Source organism: Patiria miniata, unplaced genomic scaffold (genome assembly GCF_015706575.1).
Source record: "Patiria miniata isolate m_02_andy unplaced genomic scaffold, ASM1570657v1 HiC_scaffold_5, whole genome shotgun sequence".
In the NCBI taxonomy this organism is placed as follows: domain Eukaryota; kingdom Metazoa; phylum Echinodermata; class Asteroidea; order Valvatida; family Asterinidae; genus Patiria; species Patiria miniata.
The window spans coordinates 37,755,613-37,775,301 of NW_024037072.1; the positions used below are offsets into that span (position 1 = coordinate 37,755,613).

Here is a 19,689-nt window from a genome sequence, read left to right on the forward strand (position 1 = left end):
TGCAAGAGGATGATTGGTGTGGTTACCCCCCCCCCCCCCAACTAACCAAGGTCGAGCATTGTCAAAGTGGAAACAAATCTCAAATTTCCTTAATTAAACGGATTGAAGGCATCACTCAGTAATTTGCAAATATTGATTCATTGCTTCAAATCTGTCCTTTGGTCTTTTTATGCATTGCCTGCAATGCTCATCCAACACCCCCCCCAAAAAAAATACCCCAAAAAGAGCAATAATAAAACTTTTCACTTCAGAACCCCCACCCCCCAAAAATAATAATAAACACAATTGGGGCTTCAACATCCCACTGATCCCAGCCAACCCCCCCCCCCCTTTGGAAATTCCTGGATCCGCCATTGCATACAATGTACAAACATCTAATCAGCATGAACCAGTCATAGGAAGTACCATTGCATGATACATGTATATTTGTAGGAAGCCTGATTTTCCTGAGGAAAATGTTTTCCTGTGTTTTGAAAAAAAAATTGTGCTCAGAGACTTGAAATTGAAAAACGGTCCTTGGTGAGTGGTGCACAACACACACTGAATGCTGATCCTGCATTGATTCCATAAATTTTACTGCAGAAAATGTCACGCTTGTTTACAAAATAGCATGTTGCGGTAATGTAACTCGGACTTTGAACTTGCAATCTCGAAAAGATCACAGTTTCAAATCCCTGTCTTGTCAAGATTCTGTGTTCACTTACAAAAAAAGGATATATTTACGAAGTTATACTGTGTCCAAACCTCTTGGTGAGTGCAATTGTCTATATCAAGACTTTATTTCCAAATCGCGATACATCCATTTAGAAAAACTGACAAAGATAAAACATACACAGTTTAACCTGCAGCAGTTTCTGAACTAAATTAATGTGCACATTTTTCTCTTTATGTTTAACTACCTGTACATGTATAAACCAGCCATCGAAACTGACCTTGGGTAAACAGGAGAGGGTGAGATTCTAAAGGGTAACAAACGGCTTTTATCGCGTTTTTGCAAAACTATGCTTCATAATGAACATGTAGGTTCTCATCTACTTGAGAACATGCTGACAATAGAAATAGCTATAGCTCTTGAAACCTGTTTTGAACATGCCCTTACCGGTATGTTCAGCTGAGGTGAATATACTTTGTTTATTTTGCTACTTTGGGAGTAAATATGTGCTTGGCTGGTTTTAAACAGGTATGTTTAAAACTGGCTAGCGGCCTGTTTGGCTCTGGCCATTGTCCGTGACCAAGACTCTCGCCGGTTTTAAGCGTGCTTGTTTAAAACCGGCCAAGCACATATTTATTCCCATTCACAAATGCATTTTCGGTCAAAAAGTCAAACTAAGTCAGAAATTGTCAAAATTGCAAACATTTTGTTCAACAATTTCACCTCATGTTTTGTGAAACACCCCTCTGGCCATGTCTATGGTATGTGCCTCGCGCACGTAGTGCTAAAAATCTCCTTTTCGCGCACGCGCGGCGCAGACTGCTCAAGTGGCGCAGAATGCAGCTGTTTTTTTTATCAGCGGTTTAAAACCACCCACATGGTGGGGCTCTTGACCAATGACTAAACTGTCTCAGGTATTTATGAATACATTTGTAAAAATGAGACCTACAATTGGCCTAGGGCCTATATGAATAAGCTGAGGTGAATGTATTTTGCTTCAATTAAATCTTTTTCTAATGCATTGAAAGTTCATTCCTGTTTTGCACTTAACACACTACCCTTTTGGTGTTGCACTGATTCAACAGCCTATTGGAAGATGTTTCTTCCAATTATTTCTGATTTGTTGATTTGAACTTCAGTGGTGTATGGGGTAAGGATGGTTTCCCTGATGAGCACAGCTCTGTGTGGCTACCGGTATATGGTGGGATTCTTGAAAAATCACTTGTACTCCCATTTTGTTTACAAAATAATTGCTTCTTTGCACACACACAGAAATTGGCTTCCCGAAAGACAGAAACTTTAAAGTTAGGTTTTGAAATGTTGATTGTAGTGATTTTCACTAAAAGGCTTTTGAAATCTTGTGAAAATGCTAAGATCTGAGCAACTGAGGCACATACATATGTACCCTGCACCAAATTTTACGTGTACATGAATTTCATGCTCATGTTACAATGAGTTGATCAACCCCTAATGGTGTTGATAAACTGACTCATTTTCACAGTTTGGGTCAGAGTTGGTCCAAGTCATTCATTGTCCCAACATTTCAGTTGCAGTGTGCCTACTGCACACTAGTTTTTACGGGTATTCTTTTTGCTGTTGTTCATTGACTGTCTCATCATCACGTGATGTTTACGGAATTCATGCATTTCATTGGCAGTTTGTCATATGCCGTCATAGTCTGGTCACAAGAGGGCAGCAGTATCCATTTGTACGATGATCTGCACTCAGGTGTTCTGGATATACCGGTACATGTGATATTGGGTTTGAGGTTAGGGAACAGTGTATGTAGCATCCTACCGCAGTAGAAGTAAAGCCAAAACTTAAACTTGCATTTAACTGAGGGTTGATCTGGTACAAAACTGAAGGTGGTATTGTTGGCCTTATATTTCATATCCTGTGACAAATGTATGGTACGTACCGGTATATATCCCGAGAGTCTGACCCTGTTCAAAAAAATATAGAGTTGCACATTCAGGAGGCACTTTCTAGAGATGGTTCCGTACAATTTTGTTTAAAAATAAAACCTGAACCTATTGGTTCAGATTTGACTAAATATCATAAAATATTTAGTTTAGTCCATATTTTCAAGCATTTGTTTGAAGTCTTCTAGACTCACTGGCTGAGATAACTTATTCAATTTTTTATATATATATATTTTTTTACTTTTATTTTAACTAGGGGTGGGTTAAAATTTCAGGATGATTTTCTAAAGGGGGATTAAGTTCGGAAGTCTTTGAAGTCTTGCAGAAGGAGATACGTGTACCCGGGCAAAACTTACTCCTTGCCATTTGTGGGCCTGAACGGAAAAGTGTCGGGCCATGTTCGAATTACTTGGTACGGCTGGAAAGAACACACAGGTAGTTAGGAAGTGGCTGCAGCGCTTCCATAGACTTGTGTGTAATTCCAAGCCGTATCCATGGACTCACATGCAGTGTTCATCCATGGCTGTCATACCGTAAGTCGGCCAATCAGCGCCACCTACAGCTCCAGTCCTGAGTCCATACCTCTATGTCCAATCAATTCATGTATTGCATTCGTAGATATTCACATACACACTACAAAGAACCCTCATCACAAGTACTTTACACTGACAGAGTGGGATTTTACTCCAACCACAGTACATAATGGGGGAGTGTGGCCTAGCGGTAAGGGTTCGTGACTCATGATCACAGGGTCAGGGGTTCGAATCCAGCTGCTGGCCATTTGTTGTGACCTTGGGCAAGCCACTTCACCCACACTAGCCTCTCTCCACCCAGGAGTATAAATGGGTACCGGCATTAACTGGGGAGTAACCTGTGATGGACTGGCATCCCTTCCAGAGGGAACAGAAATATTCTCCGTCGTCTCATGCCACTGAAACCGGAGATAAACACCGGCCTGATGATGGGCTATATTGGCTCATGACAGACTTTACTTTACAGTACATATAACCATAAATGTACACTCCAAATGTAGACTTGCAGAAGGCTCGCACAAAATAAATTTGAAATGATACTCAATGACTACTGTATTTTGCATCAGATCCCCTACCAAACAAACACATATTTTCTTGACAAATGGTGTCAATTAGATGACCAGTGGCGGAGCCGCACAGCCAAAATCTGTCGTCGCGGCAGAACGCACCAAAATGACAAATGGCCGACCCCGGATGATTAGCCCATAGATACGTCCTCGGCAAACACGACCGCGCCAAAAAATCGTCGGGGCAGGCCGAGAAAAATGGCCCCCTCTCGCCCTCCCGGCAGTAATGAAACTTTTGAAAATGAAAGGACGGAATAAATAATTTGACATTGAGGCATCGGCACCTGATCCGAATGAATGCGGTCTGGGCTAGTGAGATGTTATCGTATATGTGTACACGGGGCCCAGACACTGGCAGGCCACCGTCGTTGTATGAATTATTTGGGTGATTATTGGTTGAATAATTAATTTCAATAATGGAGAAGGGATGGAGGAAATGATGAATAAATTATACGCCTTGAGTTGCTCGTAAATCACACACTGTATTGAACGTGATGGCTTGTGGTATTTTTTTCCTTGAATATGAAATCTGATGATTTTCCCCTGATACCATTATAAGAGACACAGATCTTGCAAAAAACACAACGGATTTCGGCTTTTAGGGAATTTTGTTTTTAAATAGCATCTTTATTCATAGTTTTTCTTCATTTTTGTTGTTGAAAATGCAAGTGCCTTACAGGAGTTGACCTTTACATACTTATGTACAATCAGTACAAAAGATGATTTTCAAATCTTTCAAAATCCAGAGCTCAGACATCTCTGCTATTTATGTAACTTTAGCAAAAATATTCTGCACTATCTCCTCGCTCTATTTCAAAACACTGGTTGGCAAATTTCACAGGTTTGCAAGGACAAAAGTAGCTTTTGTGCATGTGTACATCCTGAATTTCTGTGCTAAAGCTGTAAGCATAGAATAATAATCAAAGGCATTAATTTGTTGGTAAGCTCAGCCATGATCTTGAGCCAGTGTATGTAAGACCCAAGCAATCAGGCTGGCACAGTGGTACAAATGTACATCCCTCCCCTTCTGCTTCTGCTGACCCAAGTTCAAATCCCACCTGAATTTTTTGGTTTTTTTACTGCGGAATGTGTAGTCTCTGTTATTACAGTGCCATAGATGGACCACTACTTCACAATTTGACTGCCTTTTGTTCCCGGTCCCGGGACCCGGCCTTCATACACTCCCCAAACCCTTCTCTTTCTCCAAACAACGGTTCTAAGGATAATTTTTCCCGGCGACATATTGCAGCACCAGTTGTTCTATACTACCCCACACCTCCCATGGGCCATTAAGCAACATCTGTATGCAGAGCTCATTGGAAGCGGCCCTCCACCCCTCTGTCTTCACTCCCCCCCCCCCCCCCTCCCTCCCCCTCTTACTCTATCTCTATTTCTCTCGCCCCCCTTCTATCTTTACCGGCCATTTGTTCTGCATCCCTGATTCTGTGATGATTCCTGGGCTGGCCTAGGTAGGCCCATGGGACCCTAGCCCGCCTCATCTGTATGCAGATAGCAGGCTATCTACTCGGCTCTTCAACCCTCCCCCCCCCCCCCTCTTTTTCAAACTCCTTATTTAGTGGATTTCTAAAACTGTCTTTCTTGTCCAAGAGCTAGCATCTACTTTACAATAAACTCGGTTTATTCATATTGTGCAAGTATCTCACCAAGCAAAGTCATCCAAATCTTTTTTTTTTTCCTTTCTCAAAGTTGACCAGATGGGAATTTTAAGCAGAATTTGTACCATCACACTCGGGACTTAGGGGCCGCAATGTTTAAAAATTTCGACCTTTTTTTTTTGAAATTGTTTTGACCCACCCACCCACCCACCCCAAATTTCGATTTTTAATTTTGTATGACCATTCATATCCTATACACTGAAGAACAAAGTAATGCCTCAAATAAAGCAGATATTTTAGGTCAATGCTCTCCCAGCTCAGGAGTTTTCAATGGTGTTTTCCAGGCTTCCAGCATGCAACTTCGTAGTTGAAACAGAAGAGGAATTTGCCAAGCACACAAAACTTTGTACAATTTTTTCTCCAGTTTTCTGATACTATTGAACAAACATGACAGACATGACAGACGATCTTTTCCCTGTCTTCCTGAATTTATTTTCTATTACTTTAATTGAAAACTGAATTTTGATTTTCAGTTATATCCGTTGATCCACCAACCAACAATTTCGAAAATAGATGGAAATTTTGAAACATTGGTTATTCTAAATAGCCCCTTAGATGGTGGACTTATAGACGGTGGAAACTACAATGAAAACAAAAAGGGGATAAAATTTTGCTGTCTAAAACTGCAGGCACTCTCCAGGAGGTTTAAATAGAGGTGGGGACGGCATAGGGTGGTATTTTGGGGGGAGAAACACCCTTAAGGGAAGTGCCTCTATACCATCTGACTATGACTAGCTGTAACATGTAGGGCCGGGGAAACTGCAACCTGCAAATAATAAGGCGATGGTGTACAGCAATCTTGACTCATACAGGAAACCTCTGGCTTATTAAGAGAGGGGCGGGCTCACCCAAATCAGAAGGGTTGAACATGGGGTTTAGTAACCCCCTACTTTGTGTTCTCTCACACCTTACAGCACTTTGAAGTGAACATTCAATCATTAAACCCTCCGAGATCTTTTTAAAAGCTACCAGACTGAGCCGATTCCTGAGGGCTTTTTTGTAGAAATTTACGAGTTTTTTTGGTTTGTATGTACATGTATGTATGAGGTTAGAGAAACATGAGGTCCGAAAAAGTGCACTGTCGTGTACTTGAGTATCAGTGCAGAATTTTGAAGGAATTTTCTAGCAAAAGTGCCTGGTTTATAGAGGTTATAAGATTCAAACACACATTGTGTGCCAAGTTGTCCTTTCAGTCAAAATCAATCATGTGACTGTTTTCAACAGTTAAAAGCCCCCAGCCTACATAAAGTAGGATTGACTGGCTCTGACTATTTAAATGTAACTTGATACAGAGCTGCTTTGACTTATAGGTGGGGTACCACTTGCCTGTGTGTGTCTGTCGATTGAATTTGACTAGTCACAGTACTTGATTTAAATATGATCTGACAGCCGGTGACTTGACTAGCCTGTGTAAAAGGCATGGCAGGGGAAGAGGACTGATTTTTTGACTGTCTGTGACTGTTCAGGTAGCAGGAGGGTTAATTAAGCTGTTTACAAATAGTATTTAAGGTTACAATATTCCCTGTAAATTGAGCAAAAGAAAACGAAATGAAATACATAAAACAGTAAAGATTGGTTGAAGCAAAAGCTTTAGTTTTATGTCCAGTGGATAAACAGACCACTAACTGGTGTCTGATACATGTATTCCAGAAAATAAATTAGGGCTGCTCACACCACAGTAGGATCCCAGCTCACACCCACCCTCAGAAAAATTCTGTGTCCTTTGTGGAGAAATACAGGCAGCAGTTTCTATTTATAGCGTGATAAATGCAGCCCATTGAGGGGAGAGTAACCATTCTATTTGCAGTGTTCATAATCAGTTGCGTTTCGATGTTGCTTGGTCTAGCTGGCCGGCCTAGCTATATAGCCTTAAGGCACCCATGACTCTAGTTACACCTATTACCAAGTAGATTGACAAAATGTCCCAGTTTTTGGACAAAAGCAAGAGTGCCGATCAGTTTCAGATCTCGCCGAGTGACTTTTATGAGGAGCCGGCGAAGCGAAGCATTCACAGGCTTTAGAAATCGGGATTAGAGTCAAGGAGCCTTTTCACGCTAGTCAAGACTTAATATAATTCCTGGGGCTAGTACACTCATGGTGAATTCTGATGTATGCATTTGTGGCAGTTTTGAAAGATAAATAAGCTTAATATCTTACTTTTTTGTAACAAGAGTATTTTCAAAATGTGCGTCAAGCAATAGCAAATCTTGGGAAGGAATAAGATTTCCCAAGGAATGGTTGGTTTGAGGGCCTTGCCCTTTCGTGAGCAAGTGCACTTCTCCATTTGAATTAAAAAAAAAAAAGAAAAACGAAAAAAGGAAAAGAAATGTAATGTAGTCCTCCTAGTGGATTATTGACAAAGGCCTGGGTTGCATACTTGACATGCTTTCTAATTTTGCCTCATAACAGCTGGGCAAAATGGTGGAGCAGCATTCCCGGCCTGCTCTTCAAACACGGCCATCTATAGAGGCCACGGACTCCCCACTAAAGCCAACAATGGAAATGGTACATTAAGAAGACAAACATGTTGGGCACGGCAAGCTAAGTTTGGCCCCGGCTCATGGTCTTGCATCTCCAGCAATTACTTTGCTGGGTTTTTTTCGCTGGATGGTCTCAAGTGACAACTGAAGGATCTGGTGGTGACGCACACTCGTGGAAAATGAAGAAAAAAAAGGAAAAAGGGGGGCAAATATAGTCCGCCCCTCGCCGGCCACTAAGAGACTTGTAGCCCACAAATACGGGAGGCCGTTGCAGATTTTCATTTGGGGGGCCAGCTCGCGATTCACGGAACGAGAGGGCCTAGGCCCATAAGGGCGCAGGATCTTTGTGTAAGCCATGCTTGGGCTGGAACAGAATAGGCTGAGTGGTGTGGGGCGTCGGCAAATACAAGCCTTCTCATAGCGCTGCGATAGTGTGCCTTGCAGTCTTCCGTGATCTTCCAATCCATTTGGCCCCTTACCAGTAGTCAAAGCAGATGTAAGTTGTTTACTGAGGACTTGTTCTCGCTGGCAAGGGGAAAATGGATGTGGGCAGCGCTGCAAACTGCCCTTGACTCTCACAATCTACCCTAGCAAACATATCCCTCTAGTTACGAGCATGAATTAAACACCGTGCAACCACTTTTCTCTCCACTTTTTTCTTCTTCTGAATGTCAAATTCAGGCCGTTGGATTTTTTTTTCTCAGTCGGGCTCAGTTTGCGGATAATCCAAAAGCTTGGTTGCTGAGGAATGAACATTACCACGGAAGCCCAGACGCATTTCTTGAAGTAGCCCCTCATTAATCCCACCATTGATTTCTGTTCTTACGGTGGGGAGAGGACGCTTCAAGTAAATTTGCCCAGATCCCCAACCCTAATGGCTAATGGCCCAAGACGAGAGGAGACTAGTTAGGGGGGAAAGAGGAGGCACATCCGACTTTGTTTGTGGACCAGTGTTGGTAAACAGCCACGGGTTCCCACTCAGGAAAAGGGGCCACTTATCCCACATTGGTAGCTGGAATTGTTTGCTAGACACATACAGGTGACATTCTCAAAAAGCTGGGCTCTTTGAGGGGAGAAAGTTTAGAGGTAAGCCCTACTGGGAATTGAATGAACTGGAAAAATAACATCGAGGCTGTGCGTTGTACTTTTTGTCTTAGAGTATGTGCCCGGCGCAGCTTAGTAAAAATTATTGTCCAAAGGAGTGCTGGTGAGTACGGAAACATTCTCAGTCCCACTTTTGCAGATGTGGTTTAAAGACGAAATTTTGGGGTCGTTTAAACAATGCTCTGAAGGAAATTCATGTATAAAATCCCCAGTTTTGAAACTTGAATTGTTGGAGGAGATTATTGTAAGAAACATTTGATGAAAATGTTATTCAAAGAGGTAAAATGTTGAGCAGTCTTTAGACATGGGAAAGTTGAACAAAAGAAGTTTCATATCAAAACGATAATATTACTTTAGGTTGTATTATATTTCTCAAGAGACCAAAAAAAATACCTGTGAGAGCCATTCTTCAAAAAAATAAAAAATAATGAGGAGAGTACCAACAGAAAAGGCTGAAAATGCAGATTTAGTTGGGGTTCTTAAAACATTGATATCGATCAACAGATATATGTTGTCGTCCTTCAGGTTGTCAAACTTGTACTGTATAGTCAGGCAGGAATTCTAGACAACCTTCTGCACTCAAAGCTACCCTTTTTTCAAAACAAAAATTGAATCTAAAATGTAAATTTTTTCGTCTATTACAAATTAGAAAAGAAGGAGTCAAATGAATGCAAATGCCTTATAATGATTGGTAGAAAAGTTGTGCTACATGTACATGTCACTGAGAAGAGAAAACAATCATTTACTAACAATCTGAAATTCTGAAGTACGGGCTGACACATTTTGAGTGCATGGAAGCATTTAGAGATTCTTCCTTTGAAGTTAGCATGCTCTTTGCTGTTTTAAGTGTTAATGGTCTCTGTAAAATGGAGAAAAGCTTTGTTCTGAGCAGAAAATTGTGTAAGTATGTACATTTTCATGTTGCAGTACTGTGATACTGGGAGATACAGTGAAATGATGACACGACGAAATTGCAAGCACTAATTGTGTTTGTTCTTGTTGCTTAAAGGTAGAATACATCATTTGCAGCTATCCAAAAAGTAACTGACAACATTATTGTTGAAATGCATATACTTGGTTTAAAGATAGTAATGAGACTAAACTCTCTGTGAAATTATTTTTTTCTGGCACGCTGTCATTTTGAAGAAAACAATAAAAAAAGGCCTTTTCCAATGATGTGTCTAAAGACACATTCTTGGAAATTTCTGTTAGTAGTTCATTTTTAATTCGGCCAAGCCTTGAATGAGTGCAAGCGTTGTCATGATGCACACGCGCGCGCGGTTGCTATTATTCGCCAGTTCAGTGCGTGACAGCGCGTAGCTGCAATCGACTGAATGAGAACGTGTCCCGGATGCTGTTTTCCGGCGCAATTCAAAACATGACTCGGCAACTTTTGAATTAAAATCAAGATCCTAGAATATTGTTTTCTGGGAATATAGGCCTGCAGCATTCACTGAGCTGAAATTTCATCAAGTTAGTTGTTCAGCACCCTTTTTTAGATTTTGAGCACTTTTGTTGCTTCGAACGATAAAAATGCACAAATTACAAATGATGTACTCTACTTTTCAATTCAATTCAATTCATTTATTGTCCATTTAAAAGCTAAAAATGGAAAATTTACATGTCTAAACATTGATGAAAGCTCCAAAACAGAACACTAAAAAATACAGTTATAATGATTAAACTAGATTTACACATACAATTTTACAGCGAAAAAAAAAATGTATTAAATATTTTAAGATAAACCGTCAAAAATAAAGAAAAGGCCTTAAAACCTTAAAACCATTCAAGTGTAACCAAACCAACCAGGAAATTAATTTCTTTATTTCTTTTCAACTTTGTAACTGTAAGATCTGCTCAAGATTTATCCCTACCTGATTGATGTTTTAGTATCATTAAGTGGCTCTCTGATCTGCTTGAATTACATTTTGCAAAGCTTCATCAGATTCTCCCACTTGTAATAATCCACCCTCACTCGAAATTTCCGCATCCCGTGAATCATTACATCCTTGAAAAGAAAACAAATCCATCCGATCAAAATGTCCAAAAAAATTGTAACTGAAAAAAAAAAAAAAATCAATTAGGAACATGAATAGAAAAAAAGGGAAGAGATTCTAAGGTAAATATTAACAAAAGCAATTGGTTGGACCGAAGGTAAATATTGAAACAGGGTACGCTACGGACGGAGGTTGCCGTTCCATCAAATTGCACTGGTTGGCGGACTTTACCCCTCGCTGTAAGCAGAACCTAAAGCTATCCGGACCTCATCCAAATCATGTTACATTTTTGTACACTTGTTCAGATAACCTCTTAACATCAACAGCGTGGAGATTATTGACACAACTTTTACGAAATCAACATGAAGTCTAGACAGCTGACGTTCAAGGGGTTGATGCCTCCATTCAAAGGTTGCTGCTGGTCCGTTTTGGCACAACGAGAAACTTGTAATTCTGACGTTTATTTAAAAATACATGCATAAAAATAGCAACATTGTTATCAATTTTCATTTTTTTTGGGGGGGGGAGTTGAATTACATTTTAAAATGTACATGTAACAGGTTCAAAGTCTCTCAAATGAACAGTATATACCTAGACAAATATTTCAATAATATTAAAATTGGAAAAACAGAACTTAAAAGCATATAGGATCATTTTGCTTTTCATGCATTTTGTTCGTTCCAATAATAACACCACTCAAAATCGAAAGAAGAATGTTCGAAATCTAACCGGTTGAAGTTTCAGCTCAGTGTATAAATTACAGGTTTTTGAGAAAACAGTGAAAAACCTTGCACACCTTTGATCCAAAACACGATTTTGTCCATAGCACTCTGTATTTCCAAAATGAAGTCAATTGACTGATCGTTGGAAATCACCTACATTTCTTGATTTCTTCTAAATGACAGCAAGCGAGACGGAATAATTTCAAGTGGTGTTTAGTACCAGTACAATTTTTAATTGAAGTAAGCATTTGATAATAATTTGGTAGGTTACTTTTGGGATAAATGCAAATGCCTTTAATGGCCTTTGTTCACAACTAAAATACATTAACACCTCAAATTTAAGAAGACGTGACGTGCAATACGCATGTGATGAGTGTAACACCCATGGAAAAAAAAAACAGGTGCATACCTTTGTTCCCCAATACCTATTCTCCCCAATACCAATGTTCCTCGAAATCCTTACTGTATAACCGTAACCCTAACCCTAATCCTAACCCTAAGGATTTCGGGGAACATCGGTATTGGGAAACATAGGTATTGGAGAACATGGGGTAGACCCCCCAAAAAACTAAGGGTGACAGAGAGGGCTATGGAAAGAATAATGATAGGAGTAACAAAGGACGGACAGGGTGACAAATGAGGATCTAAGAGAGAAATCAAGAGTGCAGGACATTATTAAGACAATTAATTCAAAGACAGATAGACCGGGTGTAACACCCTAGTTTTGTGGTTGCAGGATACGGGTATGTCTATAGTTCTGTTGAGAAAAATACATCTTTTAAAATTCAAAGTTTTTTTTTTTTTTTTTTTTTTTTTTGCTTCTCACTGCGTTAATTCAACAACCCCCCTTCCTAGAACCTCATCATGAGAAGATAGATGATATTGATGAAATGGTGGTTAAAAACCCTATCAGCAGGTTTTTACAAACAGAATCCCAACAAGTTAGGATTATGTCTAGATGCTATAAAACTTGTAGACTCATCTCATGTTTATATTTTTTATTGAATTTATTTATGTGTTTTACGCACTTAATTTTTGTTTTTGTTTGTTTTGTTTTGTTTTGTTTCTCACTGGAGTTGTGTGACTGGTAATTTCAACTGAAAGGTTCACAATAACAGATTGTCGATAATTACAACAAGAAGGTTATGAGTAGATGTAAAAAACATTGCTCGATGAACAGCTGAGAACTTGCAGTATTATGCACTTCAGTTTATTGAATTTGGTCTCTTCTATTGTCAGTGATTGCATCCTAGATTGTCCAGTGGGCATTAAGTAATAAAATTGGTCACCAATCTGTGAAACTACATTTAAAGAGTTTATGTAGTCATCCAGTGACTTTTTTTACGGTTGGATTGAATGAACAATTGCAATGAGGAAGTGTTTAGTTATTAATTAAGCTTGACACACATTATTATGCGTCACACTTTCTAGGTTTGAATCTTTAAAATATTCAAGAGTAGTCAGAGACATGCTGAGATGTTGATTTACACAGTGTTTTTTTTCTGATGACGTATTGCTCTAGTATCATGCACTGTGTGTGAAAACTTCTCAGTCTGACAGGAATGTGTCTGCATGTACCGATAGAGGGCTGTATTGCATTATCACAGGTGTGCTCCTAACCAAATATAATGGCACTAGTATACATTTAGACAAATCAGATCATGCTATAATTTCTATCACAAAGGCCCCCTTCAATGGTGCAAGGGCAGATCCAGAACACATCCTTTGGGGGGGGGGGGCAAAAAACTTTGGTTCCCAAAAAAGTGGGTCCCAAAAATTACGGCTTCTGGATTCTACCGGTAGATGCTCTGTGGTATGATCTGAAGCACAATCTGACCACTTTAACCAAATATTTTTGAGGAAAAGATGGTGGCGAACGCAGTGCCTGCCTTAACATCACTTAACAAACAAATTGTTTTTGGTTTTTTTTGAAAGGGGGGGGGGCATGGCCGGATCCACTCTTGCAATGGTGAAAGCATTGTGGTACATGTAGCTATTGTTCAGATAAGCCATCACGGGGAAGCTGCTAAGTTGCACAATAGCTAGCCTTTAGTCAAGTCCCACGCGCCTATACCTGGACCATCCGGACACGTAACGCATCCTGGATGCTGGCACGTAAAAAGACTAGCACAAGCGGCAAAGCCGCGAGGGCCTTTACTATCTCGTGGAACTAATCACTTATTCATTTATTCACGTAATATAAATCAAGCAATATAGACCAATCATCTAACGGTGGTTTGCGGTTACCAGCAACAGCACGCGCACCATGGCTGTCTGGCACCAGACGACGGCTGCATGATTTACGTTAGTAATTCTGCATTTTCATTGGTCAATTCACAACGCGTAATGCATTATGCATGTCTACCAAATCGGTAGACAAATGTAAAGAAAAACATAAGCGTTCTCCACGAGATGGTAAAGGCCCTCGCGGCTACGCCGCTCGTCCTAGTCTTTTTACGTGTCAGCATCCGGGGTGCATCACGTGTCCGGGTAAGCGCGTGGGACTTGACTAAAGGCTACACAATAGCAAGCACTATTGTTTCTCAATTGGTGGGGGTCTCATGCGTGTACAGCGATCATGATGCCCTTATTCATCTGTACTGCTCCAACAGCTGTGTTCTTGGGCATCCATGTAACGGTATATTGTCATGCTTTTAACAAATAGTGTCCATGCTAAGTCTACATGTAAGCTGAAACATTCTACTCATGGATTTCCTTATGCTACTTCGTTAAAGGGAAAATACAACATTTGCAAACATCAAAAAATAAAACTACCAAATCATTTTGAAATACATGTACCTTGCTGGACTGTTAGTGAATGACAGTGTAAAGCATCCTGTAAAATCATGGCACCTGGTATACTGTCATTTTCAAGAAAAGTGGTATTTTTGTATCAATTTCCAACGCTGGTCGGCCGACCAGCGTTGGAAAAAAACTGGCTTTTTTTTTCAAATACTGGCCCCAATTGACCATCGCACTTGTTTGCAATCGATTACACACCTATGAACGGGTACAAGCCAGCTAGACTGGTTCCCTGACCTTACAATTCCCCAATGTATGTAAACTGCTCTGTTTCTTCTTATATGGAGTCAGGGAACCAGACTACAGGAAAATGATTGTTTTTCTTGGTTTTTATAGCATTTTTGAACCCAAAACCTCAAAAAAGTCAGTGTAACTATATTTGCTATATATTTCCAACCCCCCAATTCCATCCATTTCTGAAAATTACAGCAAAAGCAAATGGTGTATATTCCCTTTAAAGAAGAAGACAAACCCAAAAACACTTACTTTACTTCGAACTGTAATTTTTTCCCTGAAAAATATTGTTTTCAAAATTTGCTAATCACTGAATTACACATACATGTACCGGTAGATCCAAACTATGGTGGTATAACAAATACCGGTAATACTAATTGGGAAATTAATTTCATCTGTTACCTGTAGTGGATCAATTTGTCTCACATGTATGCAGTCTCTCATTTTCTATCTAATACTACAAAACTTTTCAGTTACTCGATTCGATCACTTACATTTTTGGAGACCATTCTTAAAAGCACTGATGTACAATCTTTAACACTGCTATTTGAAACCAACAACTTTTCTTGATTGCAACTGAATTTTACAAATATGAATGATTCATTAGGCATTTAACTGCACATCAATTTACTGTCCCACAATTATTAACTCAAAGTGGAATGTGTGTCATCTTTTAACATACTCTTAAAACACAAATTGTATACAGAACAAAACTGAAACCCAAAACATTTTGTTACTGAAAAAATTGTCACAACTAAATGAAGGCAGAAAGGACTGCTTTTTTTTGGGGGGGGGGGGGTTCTAGTTATTTTACATTAAAAACATAAAATCATTATAGGAATGTACACCATTTGCTTTTGCTGCAATTTTCAGAAATAAATGGATTTGGAGGATTAGTATGTTGTACCGGTAGCAAATATTGTTACACTGACTTGTTTCATGTTTTGGGTTCATAGATGCTGGAAAAACCAAGAAAACCAATCATATTCTTGTAGTCTGGTTCCCTGACCCCACTCAAGATGAAACGGAGCAATTTATAGACTTTGGCGGGGGAATGTAAGATCAGAGAATCAGTCTAGCAGGCTTGTGGTCTTCACAGGTGTGTAATCAATTGCAAAGAAAATGCAGATGAACTAAATATAAAAAATAAGGAGCACTTTTTGAAAAAAAAAACCAGTTTTCTCCAACGCTGGTCAGCCGACCAGCGTTGGAAAATACAGTTTTTCATGAAAATGTCAGCATAACAGGAGCTACAACTTTACAGGATGCTTTAGACTGTCGTTCCCTAACAATCCAGTAAGATATTTTGTGATAACTTGATCATTTCGTATTTTGATGTTTGCAAATGTTGTATCTTCCCTTTAAAAGAAGTGGTCATTGTGATAAAATAATTGGTGGCTTGTGCAAAGCTTATAACTCTTGAAAAAAAGTTTCATGAGTTTTTAAGACTTTAAAAGAAAAAGTCTGTTTCAATTGCATAAAATATTCATCAAAAGTGAAAGAAATCATTGTTTTTTCAAGCATTGGAAACTGCCAGTTAAAGATAAAGCAGAGTTCATTGACTTTGTATACATTTTGTCAATGGACGGCATTTGCATTCAGTAGCTGGTGTGGCCGGGTACAGGTAGCATGTCAACACTCGTGAATGAGACAAAAGCAACACGGAGAACCAGACCTGTTTGTCAAAAAGGAGGGGAAAAAAAGAAGTTGGAGACTAGAGAAGAAAGAGTGTTTGAACGCTGATTGGTGATTAGTAGTCTGAGGCCATCCACACCGCAACGACAACACAGATGCCAAAGGTTGAAGTATATAACCGACTATCATTGGGGGGCTAGGCCCCAGCGAGGCCACACGTCACGGTCACAAAGTTGCAAGTCGGGCCTGCAAGCCACTTGACACATTCTCCTAGGACAGGAATTAAACTGCGGGAGCCACTTGGCAAGCGGGCAGATGGACGTAGCGGAAAACACTTCACACCTCCCTTGTCCGTTCCCAACCCCCCGGGAGCACTACTTCGCCAGCTAAGGACTCGTCCACAAGGCATGCACTCCTTTTTTTTTGTTTTTTGGTTGGTCGTCTTCTTCTACTGTCCCCAACTTGTCAAATACAGGAGGGGCTTGTGTTTATCAGATGACTAATTTTCAAGCCAATGAATGGAGCCGGGGCCACCTTTTTAGTATATGTGTGTGTGTGTGTGATGGGGGGCTCGGACTTGTTTTAACCGGCAAGCCGCCGTCGCATCTGACAAATAGGTGAGAGAGCCACGACGCTCGTAGACAGGATCACAATGGCTGCGTGTTGCCCATCGTTGTCATGGCAGGCGCCCAGTATGGAATGCTTCATGTATCCAGAGCCTTACGCTACCAATCTGGATGCTACTATGTAAGTACCTGTAGGCAGGAGGCTTTTGTATACTCGCCGCGTTTCGGCACTCACGTACGTGCGGTCCGACGTGCCGACGTTACGCTAACAGGTTTGGGCCTATTTGTCTAATCGGGATGGATTGACTGTTTACTGTTTGGTTTCAGGACGGATGGCTTGATGCTCACAGTAATTGCTTAATTGAGCATTACTAAATTGGCCCGAGTGTTCGATTAATGATTAATTTCTCGACTGCATGGACACTTGGATTTCAAGTTTCAGTTCATGAATTAGACTATGATCAGGTTTTTTAAGATGTGCGTAGGGGAAAATGGAAATGCTTGTTAATTTGTTGTATTTGTCCAGAACAAGATGAAATGGAACATTTTGAACTGTTCAAATTCACTTCTTGAAATCGTATACTTTGTGCAAATGATAATTACTTTAGAATTAGATGTGATCAGGGTTTTAAAAGTTGCTTAGGGAAAAATCAAAAGGCCAGTCAATTAACTTTTTGTAATTGTCTTACAAGACAGCATGAAATAATTTGAACTGTTCAAATTTACTTCTTGAAATCACATCATTTTATGCGTAAACTTGTTCTGACAAATTCAGATCAATCTGAGCTGGAGTTGATTATGAATGATTGGTAGATTCTGAACGAGAACAAATTTGTCCTACTGCATTTTGTTGCATTTGTAAAGTTGTTTGTTATGTTCCATTTAGTAATGCATTGTCAAAGTTGGATTCTTTGGCATGTAGCATTTACTGAGTAAGAAAAAGATTTCAAGTGTCACCTTTCATTTTTGAATAGATTCAGCTGAATTGTATATCAGATTATAGATTTGAAAACATAGTTCAAATACATGCAATCAAAAATCTTTTTATTTTTTAATTCAATTGTAATTTTTTGGGGGGAGGAGTTAATTTTTTAGCCTGTGTGATGTCAAATTTGGCCAACATCTGCCTTATCTGTGCACACGACTAAAACCACATGTCAAGTTCTTCAAATGCATGATTTGTTTTCTCTGAAAGTAGTTTCTTGTTGAAAAGAAACTCCAGCTTTCTTATTGAAAGAAAATCTGTTCCTTTTGCCTGATGAGATTTTTATTAAAAAATTGGACGAATTACAGGTCATTTTTGGAAGAGTAAGACATTGTAAAGTGATTATAGTGTGCTTATTGGCAGTTGAAAGCCAATAAAAAGTCATTTTGTTTTAGAAAAGAGGTAAATAAATGTTTACTGTTCAGTTGAAGTAAATTTCGTTTACAGTAATTTCAAATTCCTTGCTCCTTTATCGCCAGATTTGAAATACGAATAGAAAAGCAAATGTATTCTTTAGTTAAAAAGTAAATTTCTTTTAATTGATAGCGGGTTATTGCCTGAAAAAAAGGGAAAATCACTTTGTTTTGTTTGGTTTTTAAACCCTGATGACAAAGGTTTTGCTGTTGTGCTTTTCATATTAATCTGACAAATTTCAATTGTGTCAAAAATGTCATAAAATGAAGCATTTTGTGTCATGCTCACACTATGATCCCTTTAATGTGTTGTGAAAAGTTTCAACTTTCCTAAGGGAAAATGATTGGCAACCTGTTTGTACAAAAGTAGAATCAAATGTCTTTTCCAGAAGGCTATTGAGTAAGTTCAATTCCTTTGAATAACTCGATTTTCCTGAAGTTAAATTGGTTCTGCATATGGCTTACATAAATGTCCCAATTTTGTGAACTTAGTTTTTTTTTTTACATAACATTATGTATCACACTTGTTATAGACAAATCCAGTGGCAGCCATTTTCTACAGTAGTGCAAGGTTCGCGCGAGTCGCGCTCAGGCAGAACACACACACACCAGGCTTCTTCGACCAATCGGAATACAAAAATGCGGGTGCGTCTCATCTTTAAGAATGCGTGCAGCATGCGTGTGAGCATGACACCACCGAAGTAAAAGCTTCTAATTCTGGTCGCTGGATTGCAATATACAGCCTGTCTAAAAAAAAAATGGTACAATTTTTTTTCAATATTAATCTCAACATAAGTAAGTCGTTTTGAGCATCACATTAAAGAAAAAAGACCAAGCTTTCCAATACTTTTTGTTTCATCTCATTTGCTTTTGTCAATCCAGAGATAACTCCAGTTTACTGCAGAACACAAAAATCGAGTTTGTTTCTTTTGCCAAGTTGCAATCTTTTGTGAGCTTCAAGACAGCATGGCACAGTACTCGAAACAACTCTGCCCATGCATAAAAGTGGCACAAAATCGATTTTGGTGTATAGCACTAAACTGATTATATCTCTGAATTGACATAAGCAAATAAGATCAAACAAACACTATTGGAAAGCCCAGTCTTTGTTCTTTAATATTATGCAAGATTATTTAACATTAAGTAAGAATGACTTATTTTGAAATTTCATATTTAACCAATTTTTTTTCTGATTGTACCATTTTTTTTTAGACAGGCTGTACTGTATATTGGAGTGGGTTGTTTGGAACTTGAAAACATGTTTCATTTTTTAGTTTTGTTAAATAAAGCTTTAACTGTACAAATGCTCTGTACTGCATACGGGCCTACAGCAAGCACTCCCATCACAATATGGGTACACTTTTCTGTGTTGTCATGGGCAAAGAACACAACCACAGACCTT

General features: G+C 39.3%; 1 protein-coding gene across 1 annotated transcript in view; it reads left to right on the forward strand.

Annotated features, from left to right (window-relative positions):
* The first annotated feature begins 16,975 nt into the window (after window positions 1-16,975).
* LOC119741429 (neuronal PAS domain-containing protein 3-like) overlaps window positions 16,976-19,689 on the forward strand; it is a 35,633-nt gene continuing 32,919 nt past the window's right edge. Inside the window, exon 1 of the mRNA XM_038217175.1 lies at window positions 16,976-17,070. Within this exon, the coding sequence (XP_038073103.1) occupies window positions 16,976-17,070 (95 nt within the window). The remainder of the gene's footprint in view (window positions 17,071-19,689) is intronic.